The sequence below is a fragment of the Dama dama genome, chromosome 5, assembly GCF_033118175.1.
Source record: "Dama dama isolate Ldn47 chromosome 5, ASM3311817v1, whole genome shotgun sequence".
Taxonomy (NCBI): Eukaryota; Metazoa; Chordata; class Mammalia; order Artiodactyla; family Cervidae; genus Dama; species Dama dama.
In genome coordinates, this window is record NC_083685.1 from 118453927 (window position 1) to 118472373 (window position 18447).

Below are 18447 nucleotides of genomic sequence, written 5' to 3' on the forward strand. Positions count from 1 at the left end.
AACAAACAGAAAAAGTCCTTGAATAGCCAAGCAAATGGATTAATTCTTCAAAGTTTTACTCCAAAGAAAGTATGTCAGAACTTCACTGAGTCATTATTTTACAGAAAATTCAAACATGCCAGGTTATCTGTTGTAAAGCTCATCTACCAGAAAGGGGAAAGGGCTCCTACAGGTTAACAAGGAACAAACATAACTCGAAATGCAAACTAATAAAATATTGCCTTATATATTCAATGTGGATTTCTGTATTAAAAGGATATAATTAATTTTAGAAATATTTCCACTGAAAGTCTGTTCAAATACCTAACCGTTTAAAGCTTATAAAGTGCATTTTCTCCTAAGGAATCTAGGTAATTGTCTGTGTTTGCAGACAATGTACATGTGAAAATCAACTGCATTAGTTTTTTTTAAATATAGTAAAGGCCTCTCATATTTTCATAACATCAATTTTTTAAAGTGATGGATTTAATCGCCAAGGAGCAACTTGTTCTTAAATGAATCTCACTTCAGCTGAAAATTTCTGTATATTCTAAAACTATTGCATCACCATCTGATTTCCATTGGCCAGATAGTTAAACAAGACCTCATTTTCCTTTTTCAGTTTTCAAAAACTAAGGGTGGCACTGGCAAATGAAAAATCAAGCAGACAATAATGCCACTGACTAAATCAAGATGCTGTATCTTGCCATCTCAGGCTGGAAAAGCGAGTAACTGTCAAGGTGAGGTAGCAAAACAGTTGGTTAGACTTCCCACAATTTTCTCTTGGGTCTCAGACCATGCCTCTACCCATGCTGGAGTTTTGTGCCAACATGTTGAGCTATAGTGGCTACTTCTTGGGACCATCACTGCAGTTCTCCAATAAAGACATTTTAGACTTCACTTAGTCAAGGCCAGACTTCCTAAAAGCAGAAAGGGAACAGCACGGCACTTTTTAAAGTGAAGCCACTCAATTTACAGCCAAGGATCCAATAGGCAAGAGTCCATCTGTTGCCACTTACTAAATTTAGTGCAAATATGGGCGAGGAGGCAGAAAATTCATCCCTGGGGGAAATACTTGAAGGAACAGAGAAAGGGAACAAGGCTAAGAGTGGAGGTCATCATCTACTACACCCTGCAAAAAGGTGTATTCTCCCTGTTATATCACACTCTCCTTGTTACAAAGGAGGGAATCACAGTGATGCAGCCTGCAGGCACAGTCCAGAGCTGCTGGACCCTAGTCTCCCTAACTCCTTGTTTAATGATATCAACAGGCAGGAACCTACACAGACTTTGCTCACCTGAGGGCTAGGGCAGACAAACTGGGTAAGTAGAGGGGGTTTACCTTCGGGTACCCTGAGCCAAGTTTCTGGGGGTTAGGTATGAGCTGGGGGTCCAAGCAATCTACAAGGGGCATGGCTGCCAGAAAAAACTCCAAACCTGTCAAACGGGATGTATAATTATTCAAACCTACAGCAATTTCCAGCAGGCCATCCCTGACAGGTGGACCCAGGCTGGGAAAGCAGGATGGCCTCCAGCAGGGGTATCTTGCCATGTTCTCACATCTTGTCCATTTCCATCCTCCCAGAGAATCTCCCAGAAAATGCCAGCCAGTTTTATCAGAGAACACCATTCACCATCAGGATAATGAGTGTTACAGGTAGTTAAACTCATAACCTTGCTCATGGATTGTGAGATCAAGGTAAGCCACATCCAGATGTAATCAAAATAGTACACACAATACACAGAAATCCTAGATACAATGCTACCAGATGTAATTTGGGGAGAGAAGTTTTTGAAAAAATTTTCAGTTGTGGGTGAGATCTTTGCATTACGTTAGGCAGAAGCACTTCTGAATTTGAATACACACGCTTGTACTGAGCTACGGTGGAACTGTGGATACTTATTGTTTCCTGTCTTCATATCTCTCTTTATTTGGAAAACCATTCCTACCCCACTCCAATCATATACTTTTGCTGGAGCCATCAATCATAATACCTTGCCTGCCCTGGCCACAGGGGTGGGAACAATATGTCCAATAGGCCACTCAAATTCCTTCCTCAAGGATTTTTGATTTGGAGCAGAAGTAGGGGCCTTGCCTTTGGGTCACAGACCATGGAAACTTATGAATACAAACCGCTGCGGCCATCTTCCCTGCCACTTGGGAAAAGCCTGTCTGTATTAGGAGAGAACGAGGTTAACACACAAACATATGCAGATCCAAAAAGTTGAGACAGAAAGAGGAAAATGGAAAGAGTTTTGATACCTGGGGGTCCAGTTATGCCTGATGATGGCCTGGACTTCCCAATTACATGAGCTAATTAAATTCCCTTTTCACTTAAGCTAGTTTAAGCTGGTTTAGTCACTTGCAATTGAGAAGGTTCTCATTAAAACAAATTTCCGTCTCATACACAAAGTTACATACCAGCAGGATTAAAGACAAAGTTATAAAGTATTAGGTGAAATTAATGTAAAATATATGTATATTCTTGGGATAGAGATGGTCTTCCTTACTAAGGAAGACACAAAATCCAGAGAAATCCTAAAGAAAAAGATAGATTTAAATGCATAAAAAAACGTAAAAACTTTCTGTACAAAACAAGCAATGCCTATTTAAGTATAGAGGTAAAATTAAAAATCAATACCCAAAATACATAAAGCATTCCTAAAACTCATTAGTGAATATCAAAAGTCAAAAGAGGAAAAACCGAGCAAAAGACATGAATAAGCAATTCACAGAAAGTTCAGCAAACACATGAAAAGAAATTCAACCACATTAGTAAGCAGGGGTATGCAAATTTTTCCATGAAATACCACTGGCCAAAATGTAAAAGGTGAAAATGTGAAGAAATACATATATATGTAAATTATTAGTATAAATTTCTTTTAATGTACAATTAAGTAATAGCCATCACTATTTTTAAAATGTACCTACCATATGATCCAGCAATTCCACTTACTGTATCTATACTGCCAGAAATACTTACATAAGTAAACAAAGATATATGTTGAGGATGTTAAAAAGCACCACTAGTTGTAATAAGGAAAAAACTGTTAACAGCCTAAATGTCCATTAATAGAGAAACAGTAAATGAATTATAGTTCATCTAAACTGTGGCATATCATGCAGCAGTTAAAAAGAATAAATTCAATTTATTACATGAAAAGTACTCCTACATGTATTACTGAGTGAAAAAAGCAAGATGCAGACAACACGTGCAGAATGATCCCATTTATATATTAAAAAAAAATTTTTTTGTAAGCATACATACATTAATGTAACTACACGGAGAAAGATACACCACCAATTAATGCTGGTTACCTTTGGGGAGGGGGTGTGAAAGAGATGTAATTTTTCCTATGTGCTTGCTTTTTTTAAAACAAAAACACTGAGTGCAAGTGTTACTTATGCTTTAAAAAAAAAAAAGAAAAGAAAAGAAAATCCAAATCTTCCCACCCCCATCAAACTTGTATTATAAAAAATTAAAAATTTTTTTAAAAAAAAGTTCCTTTCGTTGCATGAAGTGTATCCTTACCTATCTCTTCTTGAATAGAGACAGGTGTATGGGATTCTCTTTCTCCATTTTCAGGGTCATCAGCTGCCTTAGCAGATTCACTCTGGGAAGAGTTTAGCTCACTGCTGGTGTTACCGTGCTCCAGATCAGGCTGGATGGAGGCAGTGGTAGCACTAGGCTTATTGCTGTCACATGTCTTGCTAGGTTCTTCTAGAAAAATAGAATATCTGATTTTTAAATTGGAAATCACATCAAAAATAACTAATTGTCAGAAAAGACATTTAATTGTTTTAGGGTTGCATTACAAAGCCAGATTTTAAAAAGAAAAAGCTGCTCATGTATGAATAATGCAATGTATGAAAAGAAATTTGTAAATAACACCCTGTGAACTGTCTTTTAAGTCTCTCAGCATTAACTCAATACACAGTACAAAGCAGACCATCTGTCAGAGTCAAGTGATATAACTATCTCACAGAATCTACGATGTTATGATGTGCCAGATACTGCAGAAGTAATTTAGTGGAGAAAATCCCTCAAATTCAGAAATTTATATTCTTACTTTTCAAAAAGTCTTCAAACAGTATTCTAAATGGAATTAAACAGGATTACTTATCTCTAAGGTTTTCCTGACTGAATTCTACACTCCCAAATTTAACTACAAGGTAATGCTTAAGTGATTGTTAATTTTAAGAATATAACAGTATCAGTAAGAGTATAGTTGCTGAAAGACCAAAATGAACACTACCATGAACTGAAAGCCTATGTGTCTTTCCTTGGTAGTTCAAAAATCTAGAGCCTCTTTGTGTATTTCATTTTGCCACTATTAAGGTAGCCTTTATATCAATGACCTAAGTTAAAAGTGACTGACAGTATATCACAAAGACTATCTGTAATGTATTGTGAGTTCCTAAATTTTGTTTTGAAGGAAAAAACCAACAACCTGATAGAAAAATGGGAAAAATATATGAACAGTGACAAAAGAAATGAAAATGGCCTTTAAACATGGAAATAGGCTCACTTATTTAAAACTAAAAGAAATGCAAAATAAAACTGTATGGAGAAACTACCGCCCAGCTACCAGATGGGCCCAAAATCCAAGTCTCATGACACACTCAGGTAGAGGGGCAGTAACTTCAGAGGTACAGCCACACACTGCTGCGGGAGTGGCAAAGGGTGCCACGTGGATACAAGGTAACTGACGGTACCTAGAAAAATTACAGTTGCAACTACTCTTAACCTAGCACTCCCATGTCTACAAATCTATCCCAAAATTCACCGGCAGAAATACTACACTGCTTACATGCAGAGGTATTCACTGTAGCATTATAATGGCAAAAGACCAGAAAAAGAAAATGCCCATAAATACGCCACTGGCTGAATAAAAGATGGAACATGCAGTAAAATATCATGTACCATAACAAGGACTGAGGGGATCATTATATCCACATTCAAACCGATCTCAAGATTAAATGTTAAAAGAAACAGAAGAGCACTTAGAGTATGCCAACATTATGTAAGAAAAGGAGAGGAATATGAATTTGTGGATCTATTTTGTCTTTATATACCAAAGAAAACACTAATGAAAAGTTAATAAAAACGGCTACCTATAGGGGAAAGGAAGGATATGGTTACCTAGAGAGGGAAGGGATGAAAGTGAAAAATTCTCTGAATAGATATAGTTACACACAGCTGGACTTTGGAATCATGTAAATGTTTTGTATTTAGTTAGAAATGCAACCCCTAAAAAGTGAAAACCAATGGAAACAAAAAAAAGTCTAATTGTGCATCAAGTTGCTGGCATAACCGCACAGAGAAAAAATTTATTTCAAGTGACTTTGGAACACAGAATTTTCATTATACAGTCTTACTGGAAATATGGTACAAAGATGAAAAGCTGAAAAAAAACCTTAAATGCCATTAGGTAATCTTACTGTAAGCAATAACACTGGTATTATGAAATTCTATGCTGTTTAAAACATTTTTTGTATTACTGTTATTAATGCATATCTGTATATTAATAATTATAATAATATATAATTATTAATTAACATCTGTATCAGGATAAAGCAAATATATAATTAAGCTACTGTTGTTAGGAACTAGGCCATTCAGCATAAAGAAAAAGAGATACAAGTGTTTAAAAAAAAAAGAAAAAAACTATGTAATCCTCAATCTGAATTTGAAATGTCAATGGTGAATTGATCTTTTTCTTTTCTGAAATATGTATTTCCTAACACTACCCACCAAAAAATCCTACAGACTATGTACTTCATAAAAGAACAGGCAATCAATCCTATCCCCAGGTATTTTGATCCTGAAAAGACTGAGCTCAGAATCGATCCCTTTATACTTCCAAGGTGCTAATAAGCTGAGGACTCCTGTAACTCACAACACACAGCGTTTTTGTTAACTTGTCCCAAGTTAATTTGCCTTAAGTTCTCCTCCATTTCAGTTTAGAATTCTGACTTTACTTTTTAATTGTTCTAGAACTCTTGACCTCTTTACTTCATTAGGCTATAAGATTAAAGAAATCTCAAGCATTTGCTTTAAAACACCACAAAGAAGGTTTATTACCTACCAATAGTCCTCACAGTTCAACTAGACTAGAAACTAAAACCAAAACATATTTAAAAAAATAAGAAACAAAAGAGTAACATTTTGCTGCAGAACCTCCAAAAGCTATTATTAATCAACTCAATGAGGTAAACCGGTAATACATCAGTTCAGCATCCAGTATCAGCAGCCTCCAATCCACTAGTTTCCTGATAATAAAATTGAAACCTAAAGCAAAGTACTATCTTTATCCCGAAAGTTAAAAGAAACAGATTAAATAAATATGTTCTTATAGTTCAACTTTATAGATGTTAGAGTTTCAATATGTCTATGGAAACATTTTCAAAGCAATTATAAACAGTTATGGATATAAAGCCAGTTTTATCTGTTGCTACTATTTTCTTAGTCCCAGGCATTAAACCTGGAGGTATAACTTAAATTAAAAAAAATGCGGTCTGCATTATAGGTTTGAATACAAATTCTCTGTAATACATTTGAGGTTAAGATGCTAGAAAGACATGCCCCTCTCTTCTCTTATAAACTGAAAAAATTGACACTCTGGTACAAAGAATTTCTAATCTAAAATCCAGAACAAAAGTATAATTCTGAAATTGAGCTTTTTGTTAACTACACAGGAGTTATACTGAATAATAAACAGTATACTTGCTATAATGCATCATTTTTGGCAACATAACCATTTTCATGAGCTGAAGTAAAATGTTTGGAGTAGAGATGTGGGGGCAGGGGGGGATCTGAAGAATAGATATTCAGAGATTAACTTTTCAAAGTGAGGTCTACGAACCTCTCAAAATACAGCCTAAAACTCAGTTTAAACTTCAGTCTCAGCTACATAAAATCTTTCTAATCACTGATCATACCCAACATGAAATCTGTCCATTTTTCTGTTTTCATTCCTTTAGATTTTTAGATCACAGATTTGTAATTCTTCCTCTGCATAATGTCATCTAGCATAAGACAGTGACAGTGCTGTCTGACAAGACTTGACAAAATACAGCTTGAAACAAATAAATATACATATGCATATATGTTGGAGAAGGAAATGGCAACACACTCCAGTACTATTGTCTGGAAAATCCCATGGACGGAGGAGCCTGATAGACTACAGTCCATGGGGTCGCAAGAGTCAGACACGACTGAGCGACTTCACTTTCATGCATATATGTATACATTTATGTGTGTGTATATATGTATTTCCAAAGAAATTCTAAAGTAGCTGTATTTAAAAATAATTTTAAATTCTAGAAAAGAGATCCAATATAAATGCTAATCAAAAGAAAGCTACTGTAGTTTAGTAACATTATTAACAATAAAGAGTATTTCACAAAGATAAAGTTAATTCAACAATAAAAATTATGTGCACCTAATAACACAGGCTCAAACTACATAATGCAAAACTAAAAACATGTGAAAGATAAAAAGGCAACACATTAAAAAAAGTAACTTAAAAGTATCTTGCAGAGAGGGGGGAAAAATAGCAAAAATATAGATTTGAACAACACAATTAAAAACCCTGACCTAACTGTTCTATACTGTACCCCAAAACTAAAAATATATGTCTCAAGTGTATATTAGAGGAGGAAATGGCAACCCACTCCAGCATTCTTGCCTGGAGAATTCCGTGGACAGAGGAGCCTGGTGGGCTACAGTCCAGGGTGTTACAAAGAGCTGGACACGACTGAGTGACTAACATTTTCTTTCAAGTGTGTATGAGATAGTTTATCAATATTAACCAAATGCTGGGACCACAAAACAAGCCTCAACAAATCTTAAAGGACATAAATCATGCACAGAATGTTCTCTGAGTCCAGTTTGTCAAACCAGAAATCAACAACAAAAATATAACTAGCAAATCTCTAAATGTTTGGGTGCTAAACAATATATTTCTAAATAAGCAATGGGTTAAAAAATATATAACTGAAATCAGAAAGTATTTTAAACTGAATGATAAAGACAAAATAACATTTTAAAGTTAGTGAGATGCAGCTACAGCAGTAAACAGAGGGAAATGTACAGCCTTGATGACAGCCATAGCAAAAAATAAAAACTAAAAGTCACAAAAGCATCCATTAAGCAAGAAGAAAAAAATTTAATAGTGTATGAGAAACCTCTGGAGGTGACAGATGTTTATGCCACAGATTACAGTGATGGTTTCATGGGTACATCTTTATCTCCAAATTCATCAAGTTGTATACATTAAATATGTACAGCTTTTTGTGTATCAATTACAACTCAACAGAGTGGTTAAGGGGGAAAAAAGGCAGGGAGGAATAACTCACAAGAATGAAAAGAAATTAAAAGGAATCCCAAAGTTTTTGTTTTTTTTTTCAAAGACTCATAAAAATTATTAATAGTTTCATGAAATGATTAACCAATTTATGTATTGAATAAAGGGAACATCACTATAGACATTTAAAAAGTTATATCAGTAAAATTTAAATGAAATGGTATATTCTTAGAAAAATAACACTTAAGAAAATTGACACAAGAAATCAACAGAAAACATGAATACTTCACTATATGCCAAAGAAATGAAATCTACAATAACTTTCCCACAATGAAAACTCCAGGACCAAAAGACTTCAGCAAACATTTAAGGAATAAACAACACCCACCCACAGAAACTCTTGCAGACAAAAGGAAAAGTGGGAACTTGTAAAGTAAAAATTTATTTTATAAGGCCAGCCAATGTAATCTAGGCATCAAATCCTGACATAGACATTATCAGAGAAGGAGAACTACAAGTCAATTTCATTCATGAAAGCTGATGGAAAAATTCTAAGCAAAATATTAAAAATGGAATGCAACAATATTTAAGAACAAAACTATGTCACAACAAAGTTGCATTTATTCCAGGAATATGAGATTGGGTTAACATTATTTAAAAAATCAATGCAGAAACTTTTGCTTCCAGTCAGGATAGAGAAGAGGGACTGAACCTAGCCCAGTCTATGCAACAACCACAGACAAAAAAAAGAAACCACTTCATAAAAAATGAACAAAAGAACTGGCAGGCACTTCAAAACAGAAGGTATCCAAATCACATACACACACACACAGAAGCATGTGTGTGCACAGTCACATGCACACGCACACACTAAAGGTGTTCAACATCCTTAGTCACCAGAGAACTGCAAGTTCAAATCACAATAAGCCATCCCTACATTCCTACTAAAAGGACTGAAAAAAAAAAACTCTTTCAGGACTTCCATCACAGTATTAACTACAATCACTGGCTTTCCATAGGATCACCAGTATTTTCTTGTTTTGCTTATCTAATTTTCTAATTTGTCTTCTTAAAAAAATACATAAAGCTCCTATGATAAAATTTTTTCTTTTTTAAAAAAGGCAAGAGGAAAGGCATAACAACATTCTTGACGTGATATAACTTACTCTGAGTATTAATTTTAATAAGCTCAAAATATTACTGGTTGACTTACATTTTCATATCAAAATACATGACAATGGTTTTCTATAATAATATTATGGTTTGAAATGTTGTTAAAAAGAAACTTACATGACCACATGCAAACATAAAATTAATTTGTTAGTACATACAGAACTGGAATGGTCAAATCATTCAACACTGAGCCATTAGTATGTGAGTACTTAAAACCAAAATATCTGCCACTACGGTCTGGTGATAAAATATACAAATAAGTCTATTAAACAAAAACAGCTAAATGAACTTTAAGAAAGCATGAAGATTATGATGAGTTTCAAGCACTAAATGCAGGAACATTTGTCAAACTCCAAATGTTAGGTGACAATTTAGCGGTCGGGGATGGCACTGATGCAAGCAAGCAGCATGAATGAAGACAGACTTTACGGTTTTAGGTGACACCCAGCTTTTACTACTCAAGGGAAGGACTTCCCCCCATTACAGAGGCATTGATACTCTGCCCTCTGTACCTGGCATGTCCTGGGGGAGCTCAGATGCCACCTTCTTCTCTGCCATGTTGCTGCTATCGTGGGTTTCTGAGACACACCCCATGGGACTCCTCCCTTCAGAGGGAACAGTCTCTTCGGAAGAAGCATTTGTTGTGTTGTCGCCAAGATTTGCTGACACAGAGTTACCTTTATCCCCAACTTCTGTTGGCTCTACAGTAAAATGCACAACAAAACTTTAACGATACCCTTTAAAATTGCTCTAGGACAAATGGCCACATTCAGTCATCTACTGAAAATGAATGAGCACCAAAAAACCTGGCTTCTATTTGATGGCCATTTTGAAGCAATTAGATTCTGGGATATTTTTGCAGCAGGTAATCCAAAGGGTATTTAAGAATATTTGGCATTATTAAGAATGTTTAAGTAGTCAACATAAAAATGAACATATTTTATCACACCCAAAAGTGTATATTCTGATAGAAAAACAGTGATTTTTCACCAACAAATCTCATAGGGAAATGGTACCTTATTAAGAAGTATAGAGATACAGATATAAAATCATAGTAAATCCACCATGAGTAAATTTAAAACTCATTACAATGATTATACATGTTATAAGGAAGAAGGATATACTAATCTCTTTAGAAATGTAAAATTAAGTAGTTGTTTGTAATAAAAGAAAAAACCTCATTTTCATTTTGCAAGTAAAACTGAAGATGTCCTAAATAATGCTGATGGAATATTTCTTTTTAACCAAGTAGTGTTTTTACCCTCAGATTTTCCTTGCTCAGGATCGACGTCATCTGGTGGTCTGTCATCACTGTCTTTTTCAACAATCTGGTCTTCAAACTCCTCTCTGCTTTTCTCAGCATCTTTGGAGTTACTATTTTCAGTCTCATTCTTGTCCTTGTCTATTTCTTCTGGGCTTTTAACAATATCAATGTCTCCCTTTTTGGCTCTTATGGATTCCAAAATTTCTTCTATAATAAAACAAATGAAAAATTGTGCTTCCATATTACCAAGTATAACGTACTACAAGTGTGACTTGAGAGTTTCAATACAAGCTATTAAAACATAAATTTGTTAAACGCATTAAGAACTCTGAAATAAGGATCAAGATTACCAGTAACATTTTGATGCTTAAGAGAACGTGACCAATTTGGTTATCTTCACATCTAGAAAACACATGCTCTAGGCTCTAATTTCCTTTTTAAAAAAGAAAAAAAAATTAGTCTTTTAAAATTGAGATTGCTATAGATTACTGTAATATCCTCTGCCATACAAGAAAAACTGTAAGCTGACAGAGACCCACAGTCTGGGCAGTGTGGAACAGTGACAAAAGCCTAGAGACCCATGACCTAGTACAGGTCTGACTTAACTGCGTGAGCCTGGGCAGGCTACTTCACCTTCGGTCCTCCAGTGTAAACTAGGAAAGGCCCATTAAACATTTCTATCTGAAGTCCCATAGCTTTCTGAAAGTCACTAAAGCCTAATGGTTCTAATTTCCTTTCAACCTGGGTGCAGTGAGACCACAACACAGGTGCAGACTGCAAGGTATAGCAACACAGATCCCTGGGTACTGATTTTTTTTTTTTTTTTTTTTTTGATACTGATATTCTTTACATTGTGATACAATACTTTGTTGCTCAAACTGGTCCAGCTTTTGGCCACTGGAAGCTTTTCCAGGGGAGTCCTGTATCTTTTCAACACATTTCCCCTCCCTCCTTTCTTACTTTCCAACACTACATAAGAGGCTCCAGACTCACCTTGGGTTTTCTCTGCCCCAACCCTAGAATATACCACCTCTCAAGGAATCTTGACTCTTTTTTTTTTAGCTGGAGAATAAGATTCAGAAGTCGTGATCTAGGTACTATGTGTACTTCTTACTAGGGGGGGTGTCACTGCTTCTCTTACCACCCACAGACCCAGGGAATGTATATACATATACGAACCCATGCATATATATCTTCATTATTTCTGTATCTATGTGTGTGTGTGTAGTGGGGAGTACGTGTGTGGTTCATTCAAGCATGGCTCTGTTGTTTTTTTATAAGTTCACTCTCTGACAGAAGTTGCTTTCATTACAATGTATCAATTTATTTGGTTAACCCTATTATTCACAGTAAACCAGTTTCAGAATTGCTAAACTGTACTTCTATGAGAAACAATGTTTGTGAACAAGAAGAAACATCTTTAATGACAATGCCATGCATCCATGCCACCCACTCTTGGGATTTTTAAATTTCCTTGTTTACACTTCCTTTCTTTAAATGTTCTGTACTTTTCATTTTCATCAGTGTTTGCTAAATTGTAGGTTTCCTAGGATTAGAAAAACCTTGTAAAAGTCATCACTGAAAAACACTGACCTCTCTGCTTAAAAGATTATCTTTGAGATGGCTGGAGTTAATTCCTTACTCTCTCTCTCTCACGTTCTCTACTCCTAAATCCTATAAGAATTCTAAGTCAGTGATTATAGAAACATCTAAGTCAGCTATAGGACAATTTCAAACAGAAGGAATTCTTTTTTTTTTTTTTTTAGAAGGAATTCTAATACATATATTTTCTGTCTTTACCATCACCCCAGGATCCCTTTTTTACATCATTTCCTTTTATCCTTTTCCCTATCTGTACATCTACACTGCTTTCAGTTCCTATTTACCCTAACTGCGTTTACTCTTGCCACACACACTAAATCTATCAATGGAAGCATCTCAATCACTGTAAAAAGAACTTTTTATTTGGAAAAAGAAAATTTATTCACCAATTACCTGCTTTTCTTAGAGCCATATTATTTCTTACTTTCAAATATAGCTCCATCCTGATCAAACTGTTACACATTCAACCAACTTCCCTCCAACCACATAATGAGGATAGAGTTTAAAAAAAAAGACGACGATAAATTAGATCACCTAAATTAGGTAGAAAGCACAGGTATGATCTGTGGTCATACAGGATGACCAAAGGTCTCTGACTTTCTATAAAGGTTCTAATTTTAAATAGTCTATTCTGTTATCCACTCTATCAAGTATACAAATAATTATCAGTCTATATGTCTGTATTTTCAGTTCAAGACCTACATTACTCATAGCCTTAAGAGAAACAGACCAAAAAAGTGAGGAGGGGAAAAAAAAAACATTAAGGGGGTGACAGAAGAAATAATTGGTCTAGGTTGTATCTGATCGGTAATAAATATGCATCTTCTATAAACATGTATAGTAGTCTATACTTTGCAGGAATATTTCAAAATTAAATAGAATATTTCAAAATTAACCTACCATATATTAAAAATCATCTCCTCTCAGAAAAAAATTTATCACAAAAATAAACTTCTTTCAAACAAGCAGAATAAAACATTACAAAACACAAAGGGTATATGATAAAACAAACTATTTACAGTTACAAATATATAATAAATTTTAGAATCTAGATGGTAGGCTTATGGGTATTTACTGGATAATTCTTTTTTCTGTATATTTGACAATTTCAAAAAATATTAGGAAAAAAAACAGAAAAAATATTCAGAAAAAAAAAAACACCAAAAAAACTGAATTAAACTCTCCTAAAGTGGACATATATGTATATAACAACCAGAGAGCTGAAAATGTGAAAGGATTTATGCTATTTGTGAGGTTAAAAAAGAAAAGTTATAAGGATAAGCTGGGATTCTGAGATCATTGATAAGATACTCTAAATTATTCTTGGCTATTTCAGGAGCCCAGTAGTCTGTTTTTTTTAATCTCATAAAACCCCTAATTAAAGAACATCACTAGATATTATTTTGGGTATTTACCTGGACTGGATGCTCCTAAACTATCATAGCCAAGATTTTGGTTCCCAGAGAGAGCAAATAAAGATAATGGTGGCAGACCGGTGTTTTAATAGGAAATTCTTCTATCTGAATGCTTAATTCATTGCCAATACATTCCTTAGAAAGTTGCTGAGAGGATTAAAGGCTTGTATAACATCTAGATGAACACCTGGCCCACAGTAGGTACTCAAAAATGTTAGTTTCCCCTTCTCTTCCCCATCAATTTTCAATTCTTGTGAATCCCTCCACCTTTAGTACCAGGTTGGTTGTACCTTAGCAAAAAAAAGGGGAAGGGGGGAGAAAAAAAAGAGAAGAAAAATGTCACTTGTTGTCTAGATCTCACCATTAAATTCAAGGTGCACTTTACCTTATTTAAATTAACTTCAGTTGTACTAAGAGGGTAGCCGTCCACAAGCTTTGGCCATATATCTCTAAGAATATATTGTGCCCTAACGCTCAAAGCTCTATTTCTGATTATTACAAAAGATTTAACTGATTTTTAAAAGTACATCACAAGCTGAATTACATGAAATATAACATGCTTATTGTAGGAAATTTGAAAAATATAAAATGGAAATATATCCTACTATAATTCTACTATGCTAATTAGTTATTTTTTAGTGATAAAAGCTGATTATGCACCCAGTTGATTATTCAGAGGAAGAGAATTTAAGTACCTCAATGACCCAGGTACTGTTTTGGCATGGTACATTATGTATTCTCCAATGTACAGTATTCCATCACATGGTAATTCAAATGAAATTAACCGACTCCTCCACAAATTCACTTTCAGTTTTACATTCCCCCCAATCAGATCACTAAACATTTTGATTATCCATTCCGATACTGGCTTTGTTCTTTACTTAAGATGATGAAGTGTCAGTCGCTCAGTCGTGTCCGACTCTTTGCGACCCCATGGACTGTAGCTGCCAGGCTCCTCTGTCCATGGACTTCTCCAGGCAAGAATACTTGAGTGGGTAGCCTCTCCCTTCTCCAGGGGATTCTTCCCCACCCAGGGACTGAACCTGGGTCTCTTGCACTGCAGGAGTATTCTTCACCAACTGAGCCACCAGGGAAGCCCATGATTAAGATGATACTACTATATATATAATTTTGTACACAGACGAGTTCACTCCAGAAAATATTTCTAATTCAACACCTGATAAAAACACATTCCACACTGCTTTTTAGGGGATAGCATGGCTCATTATTACTATACTAAAAGCTGAGACTGCAAGAGAGTAAAAAGGGATCTGTCAATTGCAATGCTGGGATCCATAAAAGGAAATTAAGAGGGGGAAGTAATCCTCTTAATTATATTAGTACAATTATCAACCTCCCCAAAGAATTCTGATGAGTAAAACTTATCTGCTGGAAAAAATACACATTAAAAAAAGACAGATCTAATGAAAAAAGATACTTCCCACTACCAGATATGAATAAATACAACTCTTGTTAACTAAACCGACTAGTTTTTGAAGACATACAGGGAACTCCCTGTACTATTTACTTTTTTAAAATGTCACATACGGACTTCCCTGCTGGCCCAGTGGTTAAGACTCTGAGCTCCCAATGCAGGGGGCCCAGGTTCGATCCCTGGTCAGGGAACTAGATCCCACATGCTGCAACTAAGACCTGCTGCAGCCAAATAAATGAATTAAAAAATAAAAAAAAATTTAAAAATGTCATATACATTATGTGTTACAAAGCAGGGAATAAAAAGAAAAACACTGAGCAACAAAATAAATAAGGTAGTAATTAAAATATAACCCAAAGTGTAAAATATATATCCATGAGTCCGTCCTCACATAATGACTGAATAAATAAAGAAGAACAGACAATCCGTGCAGGAATCCTAATCGTGTGTAGACCAGCGCTCCCTCCAGGACATGGACTGGGACCCCCACGGCCTAAGTGTGGGCTGTACACAGTGACTCTCTCCCCAGAACCACAGCAGGGGTGGGAGGGGGAATTTTACAACAGAGAAACCAGACAAACACTGCCTCAATCAGATGACCCAAGTTAACCTCAGCGGTGATGAGTCATGCTGGTGGCAGGTACACTGGATATGACGACGAGGAGGGCACTTCACCTCTGTGGTCTTCCTCCCCAAAACACACAACACAAGGCTAACTCTGAGAAGAACATGAGACAAATCCATGTTGAGGGCATTCTTTTAAGTCCCTGGCCAGCAATCCTCAAAATCTGTCAAGGTCATCAATAATATGTCAAGTCTGAAAACCTGTGACATCCTAGAGAGACAGGATGACTAAATATAGTGTGGTGTCCCAGAAGGGATCATGAGACAGAAAAAGGACATTAGAAAAGAACTGAGGAAATCTGAATAAAGTATAGATATAAGTTATTAAATATATCAACACTGGTTCATTAGTGATGACAAACACACCACACTAATGTGAAAGTGGCTCAATTGTGTCTGACTCTTTGCGACCCCATGGACTATACAGTCCATGGAATTCTCCAGGCCAGAATACTGGAGTGGGTAGCCTTTCCCTTCTCCAGGGGATCTTCCCAACCCAGGGATCGAACCCAGGTCTCCTGCATTACAGGCAGATTCTTTACCAGCTGAGCCAGGATGTAAGATGCTGTAAGGGAAGCCTGCCGCAGGGTATGCGAAAAATCCTCCGTGCTATCTCAGCAACTTTTCTGTAACTCTAAAATTATTCTAAAATTCAAAGTTTAAAAAAAAAAAAAGGCAAAGAGTAAATTTTAAAGGAACACCATTTCTCATAATTAAAAACAGGACTCCCTAAAAGGTTTATTAATAAAATTCATGAATTAAAAAATAAATATAATTTGGGGAATATCAGTAATGAGTAAGGCAAGGTACCAAACACTAAAATGTATTGGGTCCCTAATTTAAATTAGGATGAACAAGGTTCTACTGGGAAAATATTATAGGGAATTAAATAGTCATACTTGAAAAGTTTAATACATTTTCAAATTCTGTACTGATTTCACACCAAGAGTCTATCTCAAAAAGTAAAATCTAATAAAAAGTAAAATGAGAAGAATTTCCCACTCACCATTAGCTGCCGCCAGAAAGGATTTGTTACTGCCCCGAGCTTTATTGGTCAGGTCTTCAGTTATGTCCATGTGCCGGTGGATTTCTTCACGCATTTCTTCTAGAATTTTGCAGAGTTCTGCCTCCCAGTAATCTTTGTCTAGACAGTCAATTAATTCTGCAAGTTGGACCTTTGTGCTGTAGTACCAAATTTTCTTTTCATTTTCATTTTCTGTATCTTCTTCTCTGTTTAAGAAAAAGCACAAAAACACTTTGTATGTTAGACATAATGGCACTTATCTGACAATTTTATCTATCCAGTGTAAGTTAAAATACATAACACAAAGACTGCACACTAAAGTTCAATATTATTAACACTTTTTCACAAGAGATCAAGTTTCATTCAAATTCAAGGTACTCATTTTACTTGAACTTCTAATTATTTTGATTTCCTAGCCCAACATAGACAGCATATTAAAAAGCAGAGACATTACTTTGCCAACAAAGGTCCTTTGCCAACAAAGGTCCATCTAGTCAAAGCTATGGTTTTTCCAGTAGTCATGTATGGATGTGAGAGTTGGACTATAAAGAAAGCTGAGTGCCGAAGAACTGATGCTTTTGAACTGTGATGTTGGAGAACTCTTTTGAGAGTCCCTTGGACTGCAAGGAGATCCAACCAGTCCATCCTAAAGGAAGTCAGTCCTGAATATCCATTGGCAGGACTGATGCTGAAGCTGAAACTCCAATACTTTGGCCACCTCATGCGAAGAACGGACTCATCGGAAAAGACCCTGATGCTGGGAAAGACTGAAGTCAGGAGGAGAAGGGGAGGAGAAGGGGATGACAGTGGATGACATGGCTGGATGGCATCACCGACTCAATGGACATGAGTCTGAGTAAACTCCGGGAGTTGGTGATGGACAGGGAGGCCTGGCGTGCCGCACTCCATAGAGTCACAAAGAGTAGGACACGACTGAGCAACTGAACTGAACTGAACCTAGCCCACAACAGCTTAGGATAAAATATAGTAATTGTAGATAAATGTAGCTTGTAGTAGTGGGAAGAGAAGAATTAGTATAGCAACAAAGAAAGATTTCTAAAAACATGACACTCAGAGGTAGGAACTTAAAACTCAGAGTGTGTGAGTACTTGGTGGAGGATGGTCTTGGTGACACTTCAATCAACATTAAGATCATCACTGTACTCTCAGATCATCCCACCCTCGCCTTCTCCCATAGAGTCCAAAAGTCTGTTCTGTACATCTGTGTCTCTTTTTCTGTCTTGCATATAGGGTTATCGTTACCATCTTTCTAAATTCCATATATATGTGTTAGTATACTGTATTGGTGTTTATCTTTCTGGCTTACTAGACTCTGTATAATGAGCTCCATTATATTATCAAGTGTGAAACAGATCGCCAGTCCAGGCTGGATGCATGAGACAAGTGCTCAGGGCTGGTGCACTGGGATGACCCAGAGGGATGGGGTGGGGAGGGAGGTGGGAGGGGGGTTCGGGATGGGGAACACATGTAAAACCATGGCTGATTCATGTCAATGTATGGCAAAAAACACCACAATATTGTAAAGTAATTAGCTTCTAACTAATAAAAATAAATGGGAAAAAAAAAAAAGATCATCACTGTAACAATACCATGCACAGAA

At 36.0% G+C, this 18447-nt stretch overlaps 1 protein-coding gene across 8 annotated transcripts in view; it reads right to left on the bottom strand.

Moving 5' to 3' along the window:
- BPTF (bromodomain PHD finger transcription factor) overlaps positions 1–18447 on the bottom strand; it is a 133482-nt gene that overhangs the window by 62263 nt on the left and 52772 nt on the right. For 4 of the 8 annotated variants that reach the window (XM_061144416.1, XM_061144408.1, XM_061144410.1 and 1 more), the window contains exons 3-6: positions 16809–17032; positions 10724–10933; positions 9975–10163; positions 3513–3701 (exon numbers count right to left, since the gene is read on the bottom strand). In XM_061144416.1, coding sequence (XP_061000399.1) covers positions 3513–3701; positions 9975–10163; positions 10724–10933; positions 16809–17032 — 812 coding nt within the window. The remainder of the gene's footprint in view (positions 1–3512; positions 3702–9974; positions 10164–10723; positions 10934–16808; positions 17033–18447) is intronic. The other 4 variants (XM_061144409.1, XM_061144411.1, XM_061144412.1 and 1 more) reach the window with 4 other exon arrangements.